The sequence below is a fragment of the Apodemus sylvaticus genome, chromosome 2, assembly GCF_947179515.1.
Source record: "Apodemus sylvaticus chromosome 2, mApoSyl1.1, whole genome shotgun sequence".
In the NCBI taxonomy this organism is placed as follows: domain Eukaryota; kingdom Metazoa; phylum Chordata; class Mammalia; order Rodentia; family Muridae; genus Apodemus; species Apodemus sylvaticus.
The window spans coordinates 2259499-2282089 of NC_067473.1; the positions used below are offsets into that span (position 1 = coordinate 2259499).

Here is a 22591-nt window from a genome sequence, read left to right on the forward strand (position 1 = left end):
CCAGATGTCAACTGGGATGGGTCTGATCTTTACAAAATAACAACTGGCAGGGTTGGGGTGTAGGACATTTTTAAAGCATGTGCCACAAACAAATGCAGCAGTGAGCATCCCCCGATCAACCCACCAACCCCAAACAGGCTGTGTCAAATGTGGGGAGGGGAGGTTGTCGTCTGTGGGACTGAGTTGTGGAAACCGGGAAGCCTGACTGGACTCCAGGGCTCCTGGACTGGCTTTCAGGATAGGGGAGCAGGAGGGGTGTCCACAGACACGGCTCATGTGATGCCCCCAGCCCATTCATTTTCTCTCAGTAGCTGTGACATCGTGTGAACAGTCTGTGATCCCAGCTCTTTCCCACGTGGGGCTGTAGCTAGCGCCTGCCTTGGGCATCCATCTACATGAACGCTAGAGCCAGGAGCAGACAGGCGTGGCTTGGCTGCTGCTTTCTCCATCTCCACATGATGAGAAGACTCAGACACATGAGCAGCCTTTGGTGCCCACAGTAATGACATTCTTAAGGGAACAGCTTTTAAATCATTCAGCGTCACATCTGTGACAACTCCACAGGCTCCGTTTGGAGATACGGCTTTCTAAAAGGGAAAAGTCAAGTATCCCGGGGCAGGGAGGCTGGGGAGGAGGCCAGGGAGGATGCCAGGGAGGATGCTGGGGAGGACCAAGTGTTCTGTAGTGGTAATTCCAACTTTCCTAACAGGGTTGGGTTAAAACAGAACGATGAGCCCCACTGTTGTTCAGTCACAGCCCTCCTATCAGGCCGACCCTTTACTGTGCTCCTGACACACGGGCTGCTCAAGGCGAGGCACCCTGCAGTTTCCTTAGAATCGCCTGTCCGTGAGCTTGAAGGTGAGCATGCACTGGACTGTGACTTTCCTCAGAGACGCTTAAGGTCTACTCAGAGGTGTGCTCCCTACAGAGGAGCCCAGTGGGCTTTGTGCACGGTGGCCTAGCAGTACAAGTTGCAGGAGCCACAGATTCAGAGTTCCCTCAGCCAATTGCATGCAGAGAGATTGGAGGGGTGTCTCAGAAGCTACTGTTTTCTCAGAGATGAGGGTCAGAAGTCCTGGGTCCTGCAGCTCAGCAGACAGCAGCTATGGGCTGCTCCCTGGAGTGGGGGGCAGAAACAAGGGAGCTTTAGATTTCTCGTTCTTTTAGATTTTAGAGTCTGCATGTTCCAAAGTATATCTGGGGATGAGGTGCAAGTCTGAGCACTAGATTCCTTTTTTGTTTCACGAACATGGTAACCACTTGGCCTGAAAGCAATTTCAGATGGTATTACCTACACTGGCCCTGTACTGTGACTGCAGCTGATCACATGCCAACACATTTATATTCAAGAAGTCCCGGATTTCAGAGTGTTTGGATTTTAGATTTTTAGACTTTCTCAGCCTGTAAGGGAAAATGTACTCTGAGGAGTCAAGCTAATTTGACTGGAAATGAGCCTGCCGCTAGGGCACTTGGGAAATTCATCAAGGTTCATGCCTCCATTCTCCTAAGCTATGCTGAGAAATTCACAGATGCACAAGGTATTTCTGGCTTGGCCTGTAACGTGCCGCTGACCACAAGACACTAGCGGGATGGCCTGGAGGGGGAGCCAGGGTGTTTTGGAAGGAAGTGACTGATCTGAGCCCTCCTTGGCCCCAGGCCTGCTCTTTGATGCCTATCTGAGGCAAACGCTCACAGTGTCCCAGGAGGCTGTGACCGTGGGATGGAAGAGATACTGTGACCTAGCCCAGGGGCCCAGGCCTGGAAGGAATGTGTGGCCTCACCCAGGAGTTTGGCAGACAAGAGACAAGCACAGGACATGACTGTCAGGTGATGTGTTATGCTGGGCTGTGGCTTGCTGTAGCAGGGCCATCAGCTACACTGTAAGTTCCACCCACTGGGAGAAAGCCACACACGCCCACAGACATGTGGAGCCAGACAGTGCTGACGCTGACACTGACACTGAGGCGGGCCCTCAGCTCAGCGTTCCCTTGCAGGTGAGAACCTGGCCTGCTCCTGAGGGAGTGTGTGCTCACGGGAGCTGCAGAAGGTGGTGGACTGGCACTCAGGGCCAGGGCTTTGGGCTAGCGCTCAGACAATCCTTTGTAATCCATTTGCATTTTGTGTACCTGAGACTGATGCATTCAACAGACTACATTCAGACGTGTAAACTTCCCCCTCTGAGCCAGGTGAGCTCAGCGGAGTATCTGCTGTCTCTTAGGCTCTTGGGGCTGTCTCAGCCTCCTCCCCTTCTCCCTGATCTCTGCCTTTCTCTTTCCTTTCTTCTCCTGTTGAATTATTTGCCCCTGAACAGGCCACTTCTAGGAGAAATGACTTCTTAGCTGGCAGGATTCGTTGCGAACCCTTCCTCAACCTCCTCGTCAGTGAAATGGCGCAGACCCTGCCTGTCTTGCTGCCCTCATGGAGGAGGAAAGAGGACCTGTGAGTGTGAGGAGCACCTTGTAATCCCCCAGTTGGCATTTTAGGTTTCTTGGTTTTTTTTTTTTTTTTTTTTTGACAGGGTCTTGTCATATAGCCCAGGTTGGATTTAAACTTGTTTTTAAAAAGATTTATTTCTTTTTATTTTATGTGTATGTGTATTTGTCTGCATGTATGCCTGTGCAATGCCCATGGCAGCCAGAAGAGGACGTTGAATCCCCTGAAAATGAAGTTTTTTTTTTTTAATTTTTAAAATTTATTTTCTATATTCTTTGTTTACATTCTAAAAGCCTTCCCCTTTCCCAGTCCCCCCCCCCCATATGTCCCATAAGTCCTCTTCTCTCCATCCATTCTCCTATCTTTCCCCCTCCCTTTTCTCTGTCCTGGTACTCCCCTATAATGCTGGATCAAGCCTTTCCAGGATTAGGGCCCTCTTCTTCCTTCTTCATGGGAATCATTTGATATGCTAATTGTATCTTCAGTATTCAGAGCTTCAGGGCTAATTAATATCCACTTATCAATGATTGCATTCCATGTGTATTCTTTTGTGATTGTGTTACCTCGCTTAGGATGATATTTTCCAGTTCCATCCATTTGCCTAAAAAATTCATGAATTCATTGTTTTTAATTGCTGAATAGTACTCCATTGTGTATATATACCACATTTTCTGTATCCATTCCTCCATTGAGGGATATCTGGGTTCTTTCCAGCTTCTGGCTATTATAAATAAGGCTGCTACGAACATAGTGGAGCATGTGTCCTTATTGCATGCTGGGGAATCCTCTGGGTATATGCCCAGGAAAGGTATAGCAGGGTCCTCCAGATGTGTCATGCCCAGTTTTCTTAGGAACCGCCAGACTGATTTCCAGAATGGTTGTACCATCTTACAATCCCACCAGCAGTGAAGGAGTGTTCCTCTTTCTCCACATCCTCGCCAACACCTGCTGTCTCCTGAGTTTTTAACCTTAGGCATTCTGACTGGTGTGAGGTGAAATCTCAGGGTTGTTTTGATCTGCATTTCCCTAATGGTTAATGATGTTGAGCATTTCTTAATGTGCTTCTCGGCCGTCCGAATTTCTTTAGGCGAAAATTCTTTGTTTAGGTCCGTACCCCATTTTTAATAGGGTTATTTGGTTCCCTGGGGTCTAACTTCTTGAGTTCTTTGTGTATATTGGATATTAGCCCTCTATCGGATATAGGGTTGGTGAAGATCTTTTCCCAATTTGTTGGTTGCCGTTTTGTCCTTTTGACAGTGTCCTTTGCCTTATAGAAACTCTGTAATTTTATGAGATCCCATTTGTCAATTCTTGATCTTAGAGCATAAGCTATCGGTGTTCTGTTCAGGAACTTTTCCCCTGTGCCTATGTCCTCAAGGGATTTACCCAGTTTCTTTTCTATTAGTTTCAGTGTGTCTGGTTTTATGTTGAGGTCCTTGATCCACTTGGAGTTGAGCTTAGTACAAGGAGATAAGAATGGATCAATTAGAATTCTCCTGCATGCTGACCTCCAGTTGAGCCAGCACCGGTGCATTTGTTGAAAAGGCTATCTTTTTTCCACTGGATGTTTTCAGCTCCTTTTTTGAAGATCAAGTGACCATAGGTGTGTGGATTCATTTCTGGGTCTTCAATTCTATTCCATTGGTCCACTTGCTTGTCCCTGTGCCAATACCATGCAGTTTTTAACACTATTGCTCTGTAGTATTGTTTGAGGTCTGGGATACTAATACCCCCAGAAGTTCTTTTACTGTTGAGAATAGTTTTAGCTATCCTGGGTTTTTTGTTATTCCAGATAAACTTGAGAATTGCTTTTTCCAATTCAGTGAAGAACTGAGTTGGGATTTTGATGGGGATTGCATTGAATCTATATATTGCTTTTGGCAAGATGGCCATTTTAACTATATTAATCCTGCCAATCTATGAGCATGGCAGATTTTTCCATTTTCTGAGGTCTTCTTTGATTTCCTTCTTCAGAGACCTGAAGTTCTTGTCGTAAAGATCTTTCACTTGTTTGGTTAGAGTCACACCAAGATACTTTATATTGTTTGTGGCTATTGTGAAGGGTGTCATTTCCATAACTTCTTTCTCAGCCTGCTTATCCTTTGAGTATAGGAAGACAACTGATTTGCTTGAGTTGATTTTATAACCAGCCACTTTGCTGAAGTTGTTTATCAGCTGTAGGAGTTCTCTAGTGGAGTTTTTTTGGGTCACTTAAGTATACTATCATGTCATCTGCAAATAGTGATAATTTTACTTCTTCCTTTCCAATTTGTATACCTTTTACCTCCTTATGTTGTCTAATTGCTCTAGCTAGGACTTCAAGTACTATATTGAAAAGATATGGAGAGAGAGGGCAGCCTTATCTAGTCCCTGATTTTAGTGGGATTGCTTCAAGTTTCTCTCCATTTAGTTTGATGTTGGCTACCAGTTTGCTGTATATTGCTTTAATTATGTTTAGGTATGGGCCTTGAATTCCTGTTCTTTCCAAGACTTTTAGCATGAAAGGATGCTGAATTTTGTCAAATGCCCTTTTAGCATCTAATGAAATGATCATATGGTTTTTTCTTTGAGTTTTTTTTTTTTATGTAGTGGATTGCATTGATGGATTTCTGTATATTGAACCATCCCTGCATCCCTGGGATGAAGCCCACTTGATCGTGGTGGATGATTGTTTTGATGTGTTCTTGGATTCAGTTGGCAAGAATTTTATTGAGTATTTTTGCATCGATATTCATAAGGGAAATTGACCTGAAGTTCCCTTTCTTTGTTGGATCTTTGTGTGGTTTTGGTATCAGTGTAACTGTGGCTTCATAGAACGAGTTGGGTAGTGTTCCTTCTGTTTCTATTTTGTGGAACAGTTTGAAGAGTATCGGTGTTAGGTCTTCTTTGAAGGTCTGATAGAATTCTGGACTGAAGCCATCTGGTTCCGTGCATTTTTTGGTTGGGAGACTTTCTATGACCCCTTTTATTTCTTTAGGGGTTATGGGACTATTTAGATGATCTATTTGATCCTGATTTAATTTTGGTGTTTGGTATCTGTCTAGGAAATTGTCCATTTCCTCCAGATTCTCCAGTTGTGTTGAGTATAGGCTTTGGTAGTAAGATCTGATGATTTTTTGAATTTCCTCAGTTTGTATTGTTATATCTTCCTTTTCATTTCTAATTTTGTTAATCTGGATACTCTCTCTGTGCCCTTTGGTCAGTCTGGCTAAGGGTTTATCTAGCTTGTAGATTTTCTCAAAAAGCCAGCTCCTTGATTCGTTGATTCTTTGTATGGTTCTCTTGATTGAGTTAAAGATGCTTGTGAGCTACAGCCTGCTGGACAACCTCCTGACAGGGTTCCAGCTGGTGTAACTGTCACAGGCTGGTGGCATCCCACATGCTCCGCCCACACACTCTCTCCTGGACTCCTCCCATAGGATGGGTTTCATATCCGGAGGCATCCAACAGTGTGGGAACTGGGCACAGAGAAGGTGTGTTGTCAGGTGTGGGTTGAACTATATACTAGCATCTCCCACAAGGTGCTGACGCTCTAACTCTTATTACCTGTGAAGGTTGTCTTAATTGCAAAGAGGATCAGCCTTTAGGTGGTCACTAGGGGGGACTCTAATTCAACACAACTGTTTCTTCACACCAGGAGGGGAATTGACACAGATGATGCACACAGGTAGAAGCCAGCATATTGAGGAACTAACTGGTGCTGCGGCTCGGCCGGGAAGGAGGCATGGGCAGGCTATAAGGCCACAGCGTTCACCCCCCCACCACCCCCCTCCCCACCCCCGCTCAGTTCTCAGCAGAATACCAGGTTGTAAGAGGGGAGAGCACCTCCTAGAGCATCAGGGAGCTATCCAGGAACTCTTACAACTCAGCAAATGATACAAGCAGCAATGCTTCCTCTCCTCCTGCCCCCTCCTCTCTTCCCCTCCTCTTCCCTCCCTCTTCCCCTCCCCTTCCTTATTCTCCTCCTCTTCCTTCTTCTCCTCTCCCTCCCCCTTCTCCTCCTCCTCCTCCCCTTTCCTTTCACCTTTCCCCTCTTTCTCTTCTTTTCTAGAGAAGGTTTCTCTTATGTTTCTGGCTGTTCTGGAACTCTCTCTTGGTAGAACAGACCTGCCTCTGCCTCCTGAATGCTGGGATCAAGTTGTGCACCTCCACTCTTGGCTACAAGCAGGGATTTGTTTTGTTTTATTTGTTTGTTTTTTGAGGGGGGGGCAATGTCTCTTTATTATGTAGGTCTGGCTGTTCTGGAACTCTGCTAGTAGATTAGGTTGGCCTTGAACTCACAGAGATCCAACTGCCTCTGCCTGGGTTGGGATGGGATTAAAGGCCTACACCACCATGCCCAGCTCAAGCACATGCTCTCTTAAGGGAGGCAATTCAGAGACTCTGTGCAGCAGCCTGATTTTTAAGTGAAGACATCAGGTAGTTTAAGCAGGAACAACTTGTTGAAGACCACAGAGGCCACTTGGGTTGGAAGCTATAGCTCAGTCCTTTTTCTTTTCCTTTCCTTTTTTTTCTTTTCTTTTCTTTTTCTTTCTTCTCTTCTCTTCTCTTTTCCTTTTTCTTTTCTTTTCTTTTCTTTTCTTTTCTTTTCTTTTCTTTTCTTTTCTTTTCTTTTCTTTTCTTTTCTTTTCTTTTCTTTCTTTCTTTCTTTCTTTCTTTCTTTCTTTCTTTCTTTCTTTCTTTCTTTCTTTCTTTCTTTCTTTCTTTCTTTCTTTTTTTTTTTGTTTTTTGGATTTTTTTTTTCCGAGACAGGGTTTCTCTGTACAGCCCTGGCTGTCCTGGAACTCTCTGTAGACCCGGCTGGCCTTGAACTCAGAAATCCGCCTACCTCTGCCTCCCAGAGTGCTGGGATTACAGGTGTGCACCACCACCGCCCAGCCCCTTTACTTCTCAGATTTATCATCCACCACATCCAGGATTCCAATTTCCCAAACAAAGAGCAAGTAGCAGCCTGCACCGGGTGCTGTCTGGTGAAAAGCTACAAGTTCTTTTAAGGGCTGCAACTTCTGCAAGTTCTGTGCTTTGGAAGACCTGTTTGACTTAGATTCCGCCAAGTCCTTCTTACCTGGGCTTTGACCTTGGCCCCTGACCAGTCTTTGGCTTGTATTATGTCATCTCCAAGAGCCTCCTGCTGGGTCAGTTTAGTAAGAATCTTCTGATTACCCTGGCCTGTCTGACCGTGTCCTTATCCTTACCCGATGTCCACTTCCTCAGCTTGACCACAGCAAGAACACGGCCTACCAGCATGAGTCCCTGCCGCGGTCTGCTCTCGGTGACCTCCCGGCTGCTCTGTGGCCTGGCTGTGTTTGGAGTTGAGCTGCATCTCTCTCCTGTGTCATAGCCCCCATCATGGTCCTTCCTCAGGTCTCCCCGAGATCCTAACAATCCTCAGGGAACTCTTATTACTTTGGTAATAACCTTACCTCAATGGCTTAGTCACGAACCTTTAATGGACAAGCTATCTCTCTAGCCCACTCTCTAAATCACCCTGTAGTGTGATTCTTCCACATCATGGACACGACCCTCTGACCTGCAGGCAGGTGCACCTCTGAGTACCCACAGAGCTTTGTCATAGAGGCGGAAAGAGTGACGCCTCCTCCTGACTGAGGTTCAAATCCAGCAGGTCACAGGCTACACCCTGAAGATTTCAGCCATGATCTGGGTACCTAGGGAATGGCCACCCAGCCTCAGCACTCATAGGCTTCTCTGGACCCTAGGCATTTTCAGGGAGTCAGAGAGTCCGCTGGGTCACATTGGTCCTTGTGACCATTTTATTTAGCCAGGACGGCCTGAGCGGGGTGGGGTGGACTGTTTCACAAACCATGGCTTTCAGTCCTGAAGCTCAGAAAGATTTAAGAAGAACAACACTTACTTCTCTTATCCGTGGTGTTATGCACAGTAACAGTGGGTACGCCAGGGCCTGGGTCCGAAGAGCAGAGAGACCACGGGAGAGAACACAAAACAAGGTCATTAGTTTAGAGTGAAGAAAGGGAGAAACCAAGCCTTCCTATGGCATGAGGTCCTCTGGGTCCTGAGCTAATGCAGCCAGGAGAGAAATGGCTCTCTACCCTCACATCCAGATTCATCCCCAGGGTCGTCCCTGCTGATGGTGCACATGGTGGCTATTCTCGGGTGTTTGACCAGTGTGGGAGATGCTTTTTTGCTGCACAAAAATGAGGACCAGAGTTTGGATCCCTAGAGCCCACATGAAGGTCCAGTGGGCTTGGTATCCTGCTGGGAGTCCAGCCTTAGATGACAGACACAAACTGAGCAGCTACGCAATACTGCACACTCTGGCTTGGAATGAGAGTCTCTGTCTCAGCGAAGAGGAAAAACAATTGAAGGTGACTCCTGAGGCCAACTCCAGGCTCCTACATGCATGTGCATACATACACTCATATACGCATATGTGTGCAAATGTGCACAAGCATGTAAAATGGAAAATGAAAAACTTGATTTTATGATGGTGTCCTCTGCAGGGTGTATAATCCTTACTTTGCATGTTAGCATCTGGATCAAGGCCTGGCTACTCCATTTTTCTGTTCACTTCTTCATTTCTTGAACAAGACACCAAGAACCTGGAAACACTCGATTCCAACAGACACCCCTGATCGCTCTTGTACCTGTTTCCAGATCACCACATGGCAGAAGCCACCATTTTGCAAATTATTGAATTTGGGTTAAAGGCCTGTAACCTCATTTCCACAAGTGAGCTGCAGTCCCACAGTGCCTTCCTGGAATCAAGTCTATATGACTCAAGTCTCAAGCTTGAAAAGCCGGCCACCGGGGTGCCGGAAGGAAGCCACCATAGTCTCTGCCTAACTGTCACACTTTTGCAGACTCTCCAGTATGTGGGGATGGGTTTGAGTGTGAATCTGCTCACGAAGCCCCTGTGTCTAGAAGCTGCTCAACTCCAAGGCTCTTCAGATGCAGGAGTTAGGAGACAGCTCCCAGGACCACAGTGGCCTCAGCTACCCAGCGGTTCACTGCTCTGTGGCCTGCAGCAAGAGCAGGGCCCAGGAAGAAGGCTTTCTCAGTTATGTTTGTTAGGTGGATACATTTCCAGCTGGTAGTCTGGGGACCTTTCCCAATACCCTCTCGCCTCTGCTGCTCTCTGTTGGTTGCTCTCCCTAACCCCAGGCATCAGCATGGTGGCTCTTTCTCTTCTCTGGTGGAAAGCCTTCAACTACCAGTCTGAAAGTGCATCTGCCCACAACCATCGGGCTGGACACTCATTCACTCACTCACTCATCTTCTGTTACAAGGCACCACGGTACAGGCTGTGACGTCATGGCCTTGGACATTACTGGCGTGCTCATCCCGTATTTGTAGCGCTAGGACATAGCTCCATGATGGGCAAGAGTTTGTCTCATACAGTGCTGTCATTTCTGCCTCTAGAAACATCTGCAGAGCATGGTGGAGTGACAGAGCACTAGTGTAGCGCACTAAGGGGGAAGATGCCAATGTCTTTTGGACTGGGGGCAGGGATTGAGTATTAGTCAAGAGAAAAGGCCAGTATGAGGTGAGGGATCAGAGAGACAAAGAGGACAGCATAGCCGGGTGGTGGCCTGGAGTGTATAGTGACAGTCTCGCTCGCCCACCCCCAAGGCCAACCCCAGGTGGGCCACCTTTGGAGCTGCCGCTTGCACTTCCCAGGCCATGTGGCTAGTCTGCAGAAAGCCAGTTACCACTTGTTCAGATCCCCTTAGCCCCATGAAATGAACTCCAGAGACTTACAATATACCAGCCAGATTTATGATGGTAAAGCTCCAACCCCAAAATGCCCACGCAAAGAACACAAAATACAAGCTGCATTTCTAGACTGGGCAGATGCACCAGCATTGCTCTGGTGCTGTCTGTGGAAGCCCTGGCTTCTTGCTGCCCTTGCAGACCACAGGGTTCCGGCTCCTCAGCATCTTCCTCCCCTTTCTGTCCTCCATCTCATCTCCTTGTCTCTCCTCTTCTCCCACTCCCTCCCTCTCTCTCTAAAACTTCCAGCTCCACCTTTCCTTTCTACTGCCCAAGGCAGTAGCCTTTAAACCACAGGCTTTAGCTTTTATTTTACCAGTTAAAAATGGGGAGAAGGTTCATATGAAGTCACTTGAGAGGTTCATTCTTCATCCAAGGCAGCCCCTCTGGGGAAAGCAGAATTAGCATCAAAATACCACAGCACCAGGGCAGACCCACAACAGTGGCCTGAGCTTGCCTGGGACTCAGAGGTACTTGAATCTCTCTCTCTCTCTCTCTCTCTCTCTCTCTCTCTCTGTATGTGCACGTGTGACATCAATGTTATAGGATGCATATTTAGGAACAGCAGTGTTGGGGCTCTGCATCCACAGGATCCCTGTTAGAATTCCCTGCCGACTTCCAGAGTCTATATGACATGAGAGGCAGGGATCTGCCCACAGGTCCTAGTGTGGCTTAGAGACCTCATGTGTGATCTGGTGAGTTGACTCTCCAGTCCAGGCCCAAGAAGGATGCTGAAGAGATGACCCAGTTGTTAAGAGTATATACTACTCTTGCCAAGGGTCTGAGTTTGGCTCTTATGTGGGGTTAGACTATTGAGGCACACTATATGCTTCTATTGTGAGATCCCTTCCTGTGGAGACCATTTGGAGAACAAGGCATACCCAAGGTGGGTATCTCACATTCACGCTAGCTCCAAGGGGGATTGGATGCCTATGACCTCTGAGAAACCTATTCTCACATGTGCATACAAATTCTGGCTTTGATTTCCTCTTCTAGGACCAGCACAGCTAATTATAGTCCCAGAACCTCCAGGCCAGTTTCCATGGTGGCTATTTTTAATTCTTGAGACCCTTCTCTACCCCACACCTGTGCTATGCCCAGAGTCAGGCTGGTCAGAAAAAAATGAAGGCATCTTGGTTACCTGTGAGTTTCTGAGAAACAATGACAACTTTTTCACTATAAATATGTAGGTCCCTGACAAAAATTATTTGTTATTTGCCTAAAATTCACATAGGGCTAGGCATCCAGTATTTTTATTCACTAACTCTGGCACCCCCTACTTAAAAGGGAGAAGCCACTGGAACGTGCCTCTGTACACCCTGAAGGTAGGTAAGCACTGACTGTGGGGTTAGACTATTGAGGCACACTATGTGCTTCTATTCTGAGATTCCTTCCTGTGGAGCCCATTTGGAGAACAAGGCAGTCGTCGAGAGATAAAGAGCTGTCATCTGTCAGCCATGCACATTTCACAGGGAGAACATTTGCAAACATAGCACGCCTCACATGCTTATTAATAATGAAAACAACGATTATTTATTCAGTGCCTACTATGTAAGCAGCACCCCAGTAACTCTTTCCTATGAATAATTTCAAGTCCAATCTTCACAGCACTTCAGACGGTTCACAGACAAGAACAGCGGCAGCGCAAGCTTTAAGTCTTTTGTCTCATTCATGCAGCGAGAGTCACAGAGCTTGGACAAGGTGTCATTTTCTAAAACGGTGACTTAATACATGCCTCTAAACAGAAATTTAAATAGTAGAGAGGGGGCTAGGTGACAGCTGAAGGATCCTTTCATCCCTCCCCCAGAAATAGCCCAGGACCTTCTAGAACACCCTAGTGTGTGTGTGTGTGTGTCACATTTATATGTAAATGCCACATTTACATATAAACATAAAAAGTTGCAAATAAAAAAAAATCACATGCAAAATTAACCAGACCCAAACTGTACCAGACTGAACCCAAACTAACCAGACCAAACAACTGTAAAACCTTCTATACTGTTAGAGCGGCCATTCGACAGGAAGCTGCAGAGCTTCACGTTGGATTTTACACCTTTACTATCAAATATATTTTATGCGACTATCCACCACCAAACATGAAAAATCCATGACAGACCTGGAACTAGAAAAGCTTTATATCTTCTTTTATAACCATGTTATAAAATATTAAAATATTTTAAGCAAATATTTAAAAAGATCTATTACACATATTTTTGAGACCAGGTGTCGCTATATAGTTAGTCTTGGCAGTCCTGGAAATAGCTTTGTGGGCCAGGCTGGCCTGGAAATCACAAAGATTCTCCTGTCTGGGATTAAAGGTATGGGCCACCACACTTGGGCTGTTGTATATGTTTGTGTATATGCATATGCTATTATATATATATTTAAAGTTAAAATGTTTTCTGTATGTATATGGATGTTTTGCTTGCACATGCACCTTTGCACAGTGTGCCTGCAATGCCCTCAGAGGCCAGAAGAGGGTTTTGTGTCTTTGGAACTGGAATTACAGACAAATGTGAGGTTTCATGTAGGTGCTAGGAATTGAACCTGCATCCTTCGGAGGAGCAACCTGTACTCTTAACTGTGGAGCTAACTTTGTAGCCATCATCATCATCATCATCATCATCATCATCATCATTACTCTGTTGTTTTATTAAGACAGGATCTCTTGAGGAAGTCCTGGCTATCTTGGAACCTGCTATGTACAGGCTGGCCTCAGATTCACAGAGACCCTCTTGCCTCTCTCCCGAGTGCTAGGATTCATGATGTGTGCCACAGAACCAGCCTTATTTTTTGTATTTTTACTTAGAAGTAGATATGTTTGTCTCTATGTTAGTATATGCCCATGAATAAGGTGCTAGGGAGGCCAGAGGTGTCAGATCCCTGGAGCTGGAGTTACAGATGTTGCCTGGTATGGGTGCTGGGAACCAAACTCAGGTCCTCTTAAAGAACAGCAAGTGCTCTTAACCACAGAGCCATCTTTGCAGCCAAAATGTCTTAAATACACAGATAAAAATAACACAATATATGCATATATGGCTATAAATGTCACTAAATCTTAATAGCAAACTAGGCTTGTCCTCCTTGTTTAAAAACTGCGAGGACATGGATTTGGGGTTTCCTGTGTCTCCTCCTCAATCGGCACGAAACTCTGGAGAAACACAGGGAAGGCTGGAGAGGCGCTCACTGGCTGGGCCAGCTGTGCAGGCATGGGCACCTGAGTTTGGAGTCCCAAGGCACCTGTACAACCTGACTGTGGTGGCAGTGCCTGTAACCCCACCTCCGTGGAGTGTATGCGGGGACATCCTGGAGACTTGCAGTCTAGCTAACTGGTGAGTTCCAGGTTCTCTGCAGACCTTGTTTAAAGAGATTAAAGTAAAAACAATCAAGGAAAATATCCAACACTGACGTCTGGGCTTCATATGTGGTTACGCGCACATCATACAGATATGCTGAAAACGTTTAAAAAATGACTCTCCAAAGGTCTGCCCGTCTGCATAGGACTTCCTCCCTCCCTCCCTTCCTTTTCTTTCTTTCCTTCTTTTCTCACCCTCTAAATATTTTATTTTTATGTGTATATGTGTGTGGGGAACTATCAGAGTGCAGAAGAAGCTATTCATCTCTTGGAGCTGGAGTTACAAGAGGTTGTGAGCTGGATGGAGACATAAGTGCTCGGAACTGAGCTCGGTCCTCTGGAAGAGAGCTTTCTGTTGGAAGAAGATAGATAGATGGCCAACAAGTGTGTGAAAAAAAACTAGAAAAAAGCATTGATAGTGGAAATCTAATTAAAATAACAAGGAGATACCATCTCACACCCTTTAGATTGGTGCGGTCATAGAGACAGGTGATAGCACGCTGTCGAGGATGTGGAGAGAGAGCTCTGTATGCTGTGGGCAAGATTGTAAATGAGTAAAGTGACTGTGAAAAACAGCATGAGGGTGTGTCCAGACTTACCGAGAAAACTGTCAGTTGGCCCAGGTGTCCTACCACTGGGTGTGTCTACCAAGGACACACAGTCAGAAAGCTGACAAGGGACTTGCACCCTTGTATCATGGAAGCATTGTCGACATAAGTCAAGACACGGAGAAACCATCACTTGATGGACACTTATTTAATATTTGCGCAAAGAAAACAGCATTTTCCCCTGGGAGCCTGTTTATCACCTAAAATGCCTGTAATTCATGATGGCCTTGACTCACCAGAAGGACACAGCTCAGTAAAGTCAGACAGAACAGGAAAGAGCACACTTTCAGAGATGTGGAGAGAGGAGGAGAGTTGGAGAACAGGGGCCTGGGGAGGGTGGAGGAAATGCTGGTCAAAGTGTGCAACGTTTCCCCGAGACAGACAAGAGCAATCAGCTCAAGTGGTTTGCCAGACAGAGCAGACAGAGGTTCATAGAGATGTGTTCTATCTCTGAAGGTCAATAGGAAAAATGTGCCTTCTGCACTGTCATACAGCACACGTCAGGGTCACATGCCCTGTGGACTCCTCATGTCAACAGCACTGCTGCTAACTTAATGTCACCTTGGAACTTAGCTCTTTGTCGTCCCATGGCTGTGGGTATTTTTCTCGTGTTCTTTACAAGTATTGCCAGCACAGGGGAGAGCAAATACCCAGGATGAGCTGTAATTTTCAAAGGTGATATCTACTATATCACCCAGACAAAAAGACACACACACTGAGCCCCTCCCCGACACCGGCAAAGTTCTAGGCCACCTCCACTTCCTATCCCAGAAGGCCACTGGGCAATGCACATGTAAAGTTGGCTGAACAAATTACCGTGAATGAATGGTCTGCTAACTATCAACTTGGCCATGATTTATCAAGGTAGAAACTTTAGATTAGGCCCATGAAAGGTCTCTTGAGACCATTCGCTGTGCACTGTTTTTTAATAATTTAGGTCATGGTGGTTCTGTACCTCTAAATGTCACTAAATGCCATCAGTCACTGACTTAATTTACACATCTGAGCCTCATGTTATAGTAGGGCCATTGTCATTATGATTTTAGCACAGCATGCTTCTTAGACTGGTCAAGTATACTACAAGTAAAAGTATATATACTAAGAAGACACAGATGAAGTTTAAAGGCCACTCAAAGGACCCTTCTATGTTTATAGATTAAAACCTGGTTCTCTCCATCCCCTGTAGAGCCCTGACCCATATTCATCACTTTTTAGTTTATTTATTCACTCATTTTATGCATATGAGTACACTGTGGCTGTCTTCAGACACACCAGAAGAGGGCATCAGATCTCATTATGAATGGTTGTGAGCCACCATGTGGTGGGAATTGAACTCAGGACCTCTGGAAGAACAGTCAGTGCTCTTAACCACTGAGCCATCTCTCCAGGCTCATGTTCATCACGTTTGTTGCTGTAATAAAATACTGGAGGAACCACTTAGGGGAGCAAGGGTTTATGGGGCTGTGGTTTCAGGCCCTGGTTCCTTGGTTCCATTGTTTCTGGATCACACTGAGGCTTCAGTGGGGAGTGTGTGATGGGGCAGATTCCCTCACCTCATGGTAGGTGAGAGAAAGAGAGGGAGAGAGGGAAAGGGGGAGAAAAAGAGGGAAAGGAGAGGAGAGGAAGAGGGAGAACAGGAGATGGCTCAGAGATTAAGAGCTTTGGCTGCTCTTCCAGAGGACCCAGGTTCAATTCCTTGCACCCACATGTGGTGTGTAACCACCTCTAACTCCAGTTTCAGGGATCTGGCTCCCTCTGCTGGCCTCTGAGGGCACTTTATGCACAGTCATGCGGGCAGAACAGACATAAAAGTAAATCTTCAAAAAAGATCAGAAACAAAAACGCTCAAACAAACATGAAAACTGTCAACAGTATCAGGAGATAAATTGTATTTGCTAAGCATTGCTTATGAAGAGGAGAATACCAAAAATTGACCTTTGAAAATATTTTAGTTAGAGCCAGAGCTTATTTTAGTGAAAGTTAAATGTCTGACTTACAAATTGTTATTGCTCCAGAAAAGGGCAAATATGCAGATGAATTTGTGACTGTCACACTGTGGTAGAGTATGTTGGCTGATGGACAGAAGGTCACACATCTGGATTCCATTTCAAGTGAATTCAGAGTTACACAACAGACTTGCAAATAGAAAATACTTGTTTATTTGTGTTACCAAATTCCAGCCCCATGTGGTTAAGAGCATGAGTTTGTGACCTGTCTGGTGTGGTGGAGAGGTGACAATCACAGGTGAGAAATAGAGTGTCTAAGAAGGATGTGGAACTGTAAGGGAAGCCATTAGAATAAATCCACGCACAGAGACAGATACATCTTCCACTCTCACTCTGTTTGCACCGGGAAAGAGGCTCTGACACACCGCTCCACGATGCTAACTTCCTAGTGTGTAAACAATGGAGACTCTTACATCCCAGGTGACCCTCGAGAGCTGCCGGCTGATGAATGCTTTCAAAGATCAGCTGCACGCAGGCGGAGGAGGCAGGTTCTGGCCGGTGGAGATAATTGGCAAGGGCCCTGCCGTGCACAGACTCCAGATCTCTTTATTTACCAGCTCATGAATCATGTATGGTTGGTGTGGAAAGTGTATACACCCAGGTGATACGATCATCCTAACAAACAGGGAGGGAGCAGGCTGCCGGGACGACAGCAGATAATTAAAATGTTTGTTCCTAAGTCAGTATTTCCCAGTTAACGCTACAGACAGACGGGTTTTGTGTCTGTCTGCCTTTGAAGTCTTGTTATCAGAGACATCAAACCTGGGATTTAGTGGCAGCCCCACCCCTACCCAACCCCCTCTGCCTGTACCCCACAGCGTTTAGTTTTCCTTCAATTCAATTTTCTGTCCAGGGAACTTGAAAGAGATTCTCTTTTGCAGGCAGAGCCTGAATGGTTCTGCTCAGGGAGGGCTGCTGAGGTGGCAGATGATTTCCCACGAATGACGAAGGGGCTACACCAAGCTGACTGTTCTCATCACAAGTAGCCTCTTGGTACAGAAATTACATGTGAGTCTTGGGGCACATGACAGTCATTTGAGTAAGATAAGTCCTCCCAATGATTGAGACAGTAATAATCAGTGTTTACAGGGAGGGGCCTTGGCAGACTCCTGGATCTCAGCCGCTTCCTCCAGGTATCTGACTCACAAAAGCTTCTAGACCCAAGTCTCCTGCATTTAGACACTGGTGCTTAAACCGTGCCACCCTGACAGACATTTTTAAACTTAAATTTAAATCTTTGTTTACTGAGAAAGGGTCTTATGTAGCCTAGGCTAGCTTTGAACTCACTATGTATGAGGATGCCTTTGGGCTACTGATCCTCCTGCCTCCAACTCCTACATGCTGAGATATCAAGTATGCACTACCTGGCCAGTCCCAGTGACATATTTAGGTATTATACAGGATTCAGGGTGTGATGGCAGGAGCTCAGTTTTTAGTTTTGTGATATGAGGCAAACCCAAGAACCATGCTCCAATGCACACACACACACACACACACACACACACACTGTCTGATTTGTCCCCTAAAGAGCTGGGACTGGCAGATGATGCTCCAACATGTAATAAGGACACACGCTCCACTATGTTCATAGCAGTATTATTTATAATAGCCAGAAGCTGGAAAGAACCCAGATGTCCCTCACCAGAGGAATGGATACAAAAATGTGGTGCGTTTACACAATGGAGTACTACTCAGCAATTAAAAACAATGAATTCATGAAATTCTAAAGCAAATGGATGGAGCTAGAAACTATCATCCTGAGTGAGGTAACCTAGTCACAAAGGAATACGCAGAGTATGCAATCGCTGATAAGTGGATATTAGCCCAGAAGCTCGGAATACCCAAGATACAACTCACAGACCACATGAAGCTCAAGATGAAGGAAGACCAAAGTGTGGACATTTTGATCCTTATTGGAAAGTAGGTCAAAACACCCATGGCTCACAGCCAACCAATAGAATGAGCAGGCTCCCCAATGGAACAGTTGGAGAGAGGACCCAAGGAGATGAAGAGGTTTGCAGCCCTGCAGGATATATCAACTAGTATCCCCAGAGCTCCCAGGGACTAAATCACCAACCAAAGAGTGCACATGGAGGGTCCCACAGCTCCAGCTTCATATGTAGCAGAAGATGACTATTTCAGACATCAATGAGAGGAGAAGCCATTGGTCTTGTGAAGGCTCTATTCCCCAGAATAGGGGAATGCAAGTCAGGAAATGGGGAGGGGGGTAAACAGGGGAGGGGGATGGGATAGGGGGTTTTCAGTAGGGTAACATGAAAGGGGTTAATATTCGAAATGCAAATAAAGCAAATATCTAATAAAAAAAAAAGAACCTTGTGTAGGCATATATAACCTGGCATTGGTGATATCATTAAGGAAAAGAAAAAATAAAATATCCTATATTTTAAGAGCAAACAAAACAACAGCAGCAACAACAAAACAATAACAACAACAACAAAAAGATCTGGGAATGGATCTGCACTGGGACCCCTACGCCCTGAAGGCTCAATATGCTCTGCTGAACTCACTTCTCACAGGTCCTGGTGTCCTGACTGTCGAAAAGGAATAGCTTGTATTGTTTTAGCTCAGTGCTAAAACAAGATTTTCAGTCAACAATTGCATCTAATTTGATTCCCAGTGATATATTTATGTCTTGGGTCATCAATCATTGAAACTTTGCAACACAGTATATCATCATCATTGTCTTCCTCCTCCCCCTCCTCCCCCTCTTCCTCTTCATCATCATCATCAAAATGGGTTCTCTCTGTACCCAAGACTGGTTTTAAATTTACAGCCTCCCAAGTAATGGGATTACAGGTGTGAGCCCAGCACAGCCTACTGCAATGTTTAACTCCTGTACTCCACATGAAAAAATGTTCAGGAACTCCACAGGATGGAGAATCAATAGAATCCAATTAAATAAATGAGCATCGGATGCATTCATAGTGTGTGTTCCCCTGGAAATGATCACATGGCCAAGTCATCTCAGTGGCTGTGACGAGGCTTCTCACTGGCTGCACAGCTTCCTGCCACGTGACTCGATGCCACAAAAGATCCTAGATCCTGTCTGTCTTTGGTAACGACTATGTTGTGACAAGGATGCACAAATCACTAAGCGTGCGTTTCTGCCAAGCCTGGGCCGGATGATGGGTTTAGAGGGATTCTGAAAGCTTCCCTCCTTATGGGAATGTGAGTCAGCTTCCTGAGGGGACAGTGCTCATTGGGAATGAACCAGCCACAACAGGTGGGCCTCTCAGGCTGCTCATCCAGCGAGGGTAATCAATGAGTTCTTGAGTCTCCTTGACTTGGGACAATCAAGTGGCTTCAGCAAGTGGGGGAATGCAGGCCCACAGAGGCTGCTCATGTGCTGCCTTCAGATTAAGATGCAGAATGCTTCTTGGGCGCCAAGTTTGCCTGTACAATGGCAAGCTTCCCACCATGTTAATGAACTGAACCTCTGAAACCGTAAGCCGGCCACAAGGAAATGTTTGTCTTTATAAGAGTTGCCTTGGTCATGGTGTCTCTTCACAGCAATGACACTGTAACTAAGACATAGAGTAATAGGAGCTCTCCACAATCACCCTCTGCTGCACTCTCTAGTTCAGGAAGTTTACATGCACGCAAATATCCATACACAGGTGCAAACCACACGTGCACATGAAACAAACAAGGAAAGAAGCAGAAACCTCATCAAGACTGGGGAGAAAAGAAAGAAACAAACATCTCTGTTCTTACAAATGTAGGCAAGGATTTGTATGTGCGTCAGTGTGAGTGTGTTGGCATGAGCGTGTGTCATGTGTGCAACCGCACACTTGTGGATGTCATACACTGATGCGGTCCTAGGCCACACTCCTTAAATTTATCCTTCCATTTTTTTTTCTACAATTAAAATCTCTGCTTCCTGATATCCTCCCTATTTTGACCACAACAATGAGAAATTAGGAATGATTTAAACAAAACCAGTGGTGTGTAATGGCAGTGAGGTATTTTACAACACACGTGAGTGTTCTGTGGAGAGGAGGCAGCTGCAGGGTCTGAACACACAGTGATAACTGTAATTAATTTCCTCTTGCTTTAATAACGGTGTTGTTAAAGTGTGACAGAACAGATGTTCTGTTTGAAACACCAGCCCCTCCATTGCACACTCCAGTTGTCTGGAGGTTCAGCTCCCCATGAGGGTGGAGGGTGTGGGGCAGGCCTGTGTGGGAGAGGGGCCAGTCAAAGGCAGTTTTGCCCTCACCAGGGCTCCTTGCTGTGGGAGAAGGGAACCAAAGAAGAGGCTCTAGGACAGAGGTGGCTCTAGGAGCTGCACCAAGAAACTGGGCACAGCATGCTTCCCGTGTCAGAACAGGGCTGACAGTCCCGGAGCCGCAGGCGAGACCCTCTACAAGGTCACTGTGTGCCTGAGGTTATTACACGGCCCTCGGTTGGGAAGCCAACACCTCACAATTATGGAAATCGTGCTCACCTCCAGGGGCACTGATAGGCATATGGGATGATTGGAACAAAGACATTTCTAGCTGTAAGATGGACAAGTTTGGGGTCAGAGTTGTTACAAGACAGCTGGTCTGTAAGCAAGGATGCAGGGGCTCAGTTCCTTCCTCGTAGACCGTGGTTATAAGTCTCCTTGCAGCACTTAACTCCTAAGGCAGAGGAGGGTAGGCACTGCTGATTTTGAAGGCTGGTGACAGGCCTTAGGGTCTGCCTCTTCAACAGAGCCAGGAATGTGTTTATGGAGATGTTGCTGGTTTGTAGGAAGTTCCTTTCCACAAACCTTGAGTCAGAGTGAGGTAGCCTAGAGATGCACACAGCTTGGAGGCCTGAAGTCCAAGGCCTTTCAGAGCATCTGCATAGTTGTATTCCCTGTGACCCCACAGGAATCCTCCTCCAATTTCTGGCAGCTTCTAGTGGTGGTCAGCACTCCATGGTTTACAGACACCTCCTTCCATCCCTTGTTGTCACAGGTTATCTCTGCTCATGGTGGCATGGCGTGTGTGTGTGTGTGTGTGTGTGTGTGTGACAGAGAGAGGCAGGGAGAGAGAGGGAGGGGGAAAGAGACAGAGAGGGAAAGAGAGGGAGGGAGGGATGGAGGGAAGGAAGAGAGAGAGAGAGAGAGAGAGAGAGAGAGAGAGAGAGAGAGAGAGAGAGAGAGAAGAGGGTTTCCCTGTGCAGGCGAGTTTCCCCATTTCCTTTTTTTTCTTTATTGGAAACCATGCTGATGACCTAACAGGGAAGTGTGTATCTGAATATTCTCATGGTACTTGGCATGAAGACATGCCATGCATCAGGCTTGCCCAGGATAGTCCATTTGAGCCTAGGTTATCCATAGCCAGTTCCACTGACCCTAGAGACCACCCATCCACACAGAAAATAAGACTTCTGTTTCTACACAAATATTTGTCCACCACAAACTTTTGTCTGAGGGCTGGCGAGATGGCTCAGTGGTCAAGGGCACTTGCTGTTCATCCAGAGGACCTGGCTCTGATTCCCTGCACCCACTCTGTGGCTTACACCGTTTGTGACTCTAGTTCCTTGGGATCAGATGCCTTCCTCTGGCATGCATGTGGTACACATGTGTACACGCAAACGAACATCCACACAAACACATTCTTCTTTTAAAAGAAACGTTGCTTGCATTAGCTTGAAACGGAGCAGCCATTATTAATGAGTGTTTAGGTTGACTTATGTTGTCAGTCATCAGGGAAAGATTGGGCTCCCCCACTGTAAGCAGCATACGAGGGGACCGAAGGGCTCCCCTGGGACGCTGAGTCAGAGCTGGCAGAGAGATAATACATCTGTGTATCAGCATCAGCATCTTTTTCATGAACACACTGTCGAATCCATCATGATAATAGAAACAATGTCACTGTCACTGTCGTCACAACCACCACCAGGAATACCAACAACTGTTAGATCCCTCTCTAACTCTCTGATCATAAACGATTTGATCACGGGGCCAAACAAGACGGCTTAGCATGTAAAGGCACTTGCTGCTAAGCCTTACAACACAAATTTAACCCCTGAAGTTGCGTGGCAGAAAGGAGATCCCTGTCTGCCAGCTGTTCTGCACATTCCTTACACCCCAGACACAAAATAAATGCACCAAAATAGAATTTAAAAATTAAACCTTAACTTGATACCAACCCAAGAAGTAGGTGTCATTATGCTAGAGGCTTACGGCTGCCTGCCCTGTCTGGCTGCACACTTCCCCCAGTCTCTGCTGTTCCGTGCCATCTCCTCTCATGCCCATCTCCCTCTTGCTGCCACTCTCCCTTGCCCTCCTCTGTCACTAAACAGCCACTTCTCAACTGCCCACAGCTTTGCTTCTTGGTGCTGTAATAGACTACCCTGATAAACAGGGCAACTTAAGGAAGAAAGGGCAGAAGCTGGAGAGATGGCTCAGTGGTTACGAGCACTGCTGCTTTTCCAGAGGTCCTGAG

The 22591-nt window shown here is 46.1% G+C and overlaps 1 protein-coding gene across 2 annotated transcripts in view; it reads right to left on the reverse strand.

Annotated features, from left to right (window-relative positions):
• The window catches only part of Dpp6 (dipeptidyl peptidase like 6), a 659720-nt gene that overhangs the window by 25692 nt on the left and 611437 nt on the right, over positions 1 to 22591 (reverse strand). For both annotated transcript variants that reach the window (XM_052172969.1, XM_052172970.1), the window contains exon 17: positions 8306 to 8353. In XM_052172969.1, the coding sequence (XP_052028929.1) occupies positions 8306 to 8353 (48 nt within the window). The remainder of the gene's footprint in view (positions 1 to 8305; positions 8354 to 22591) is intronic.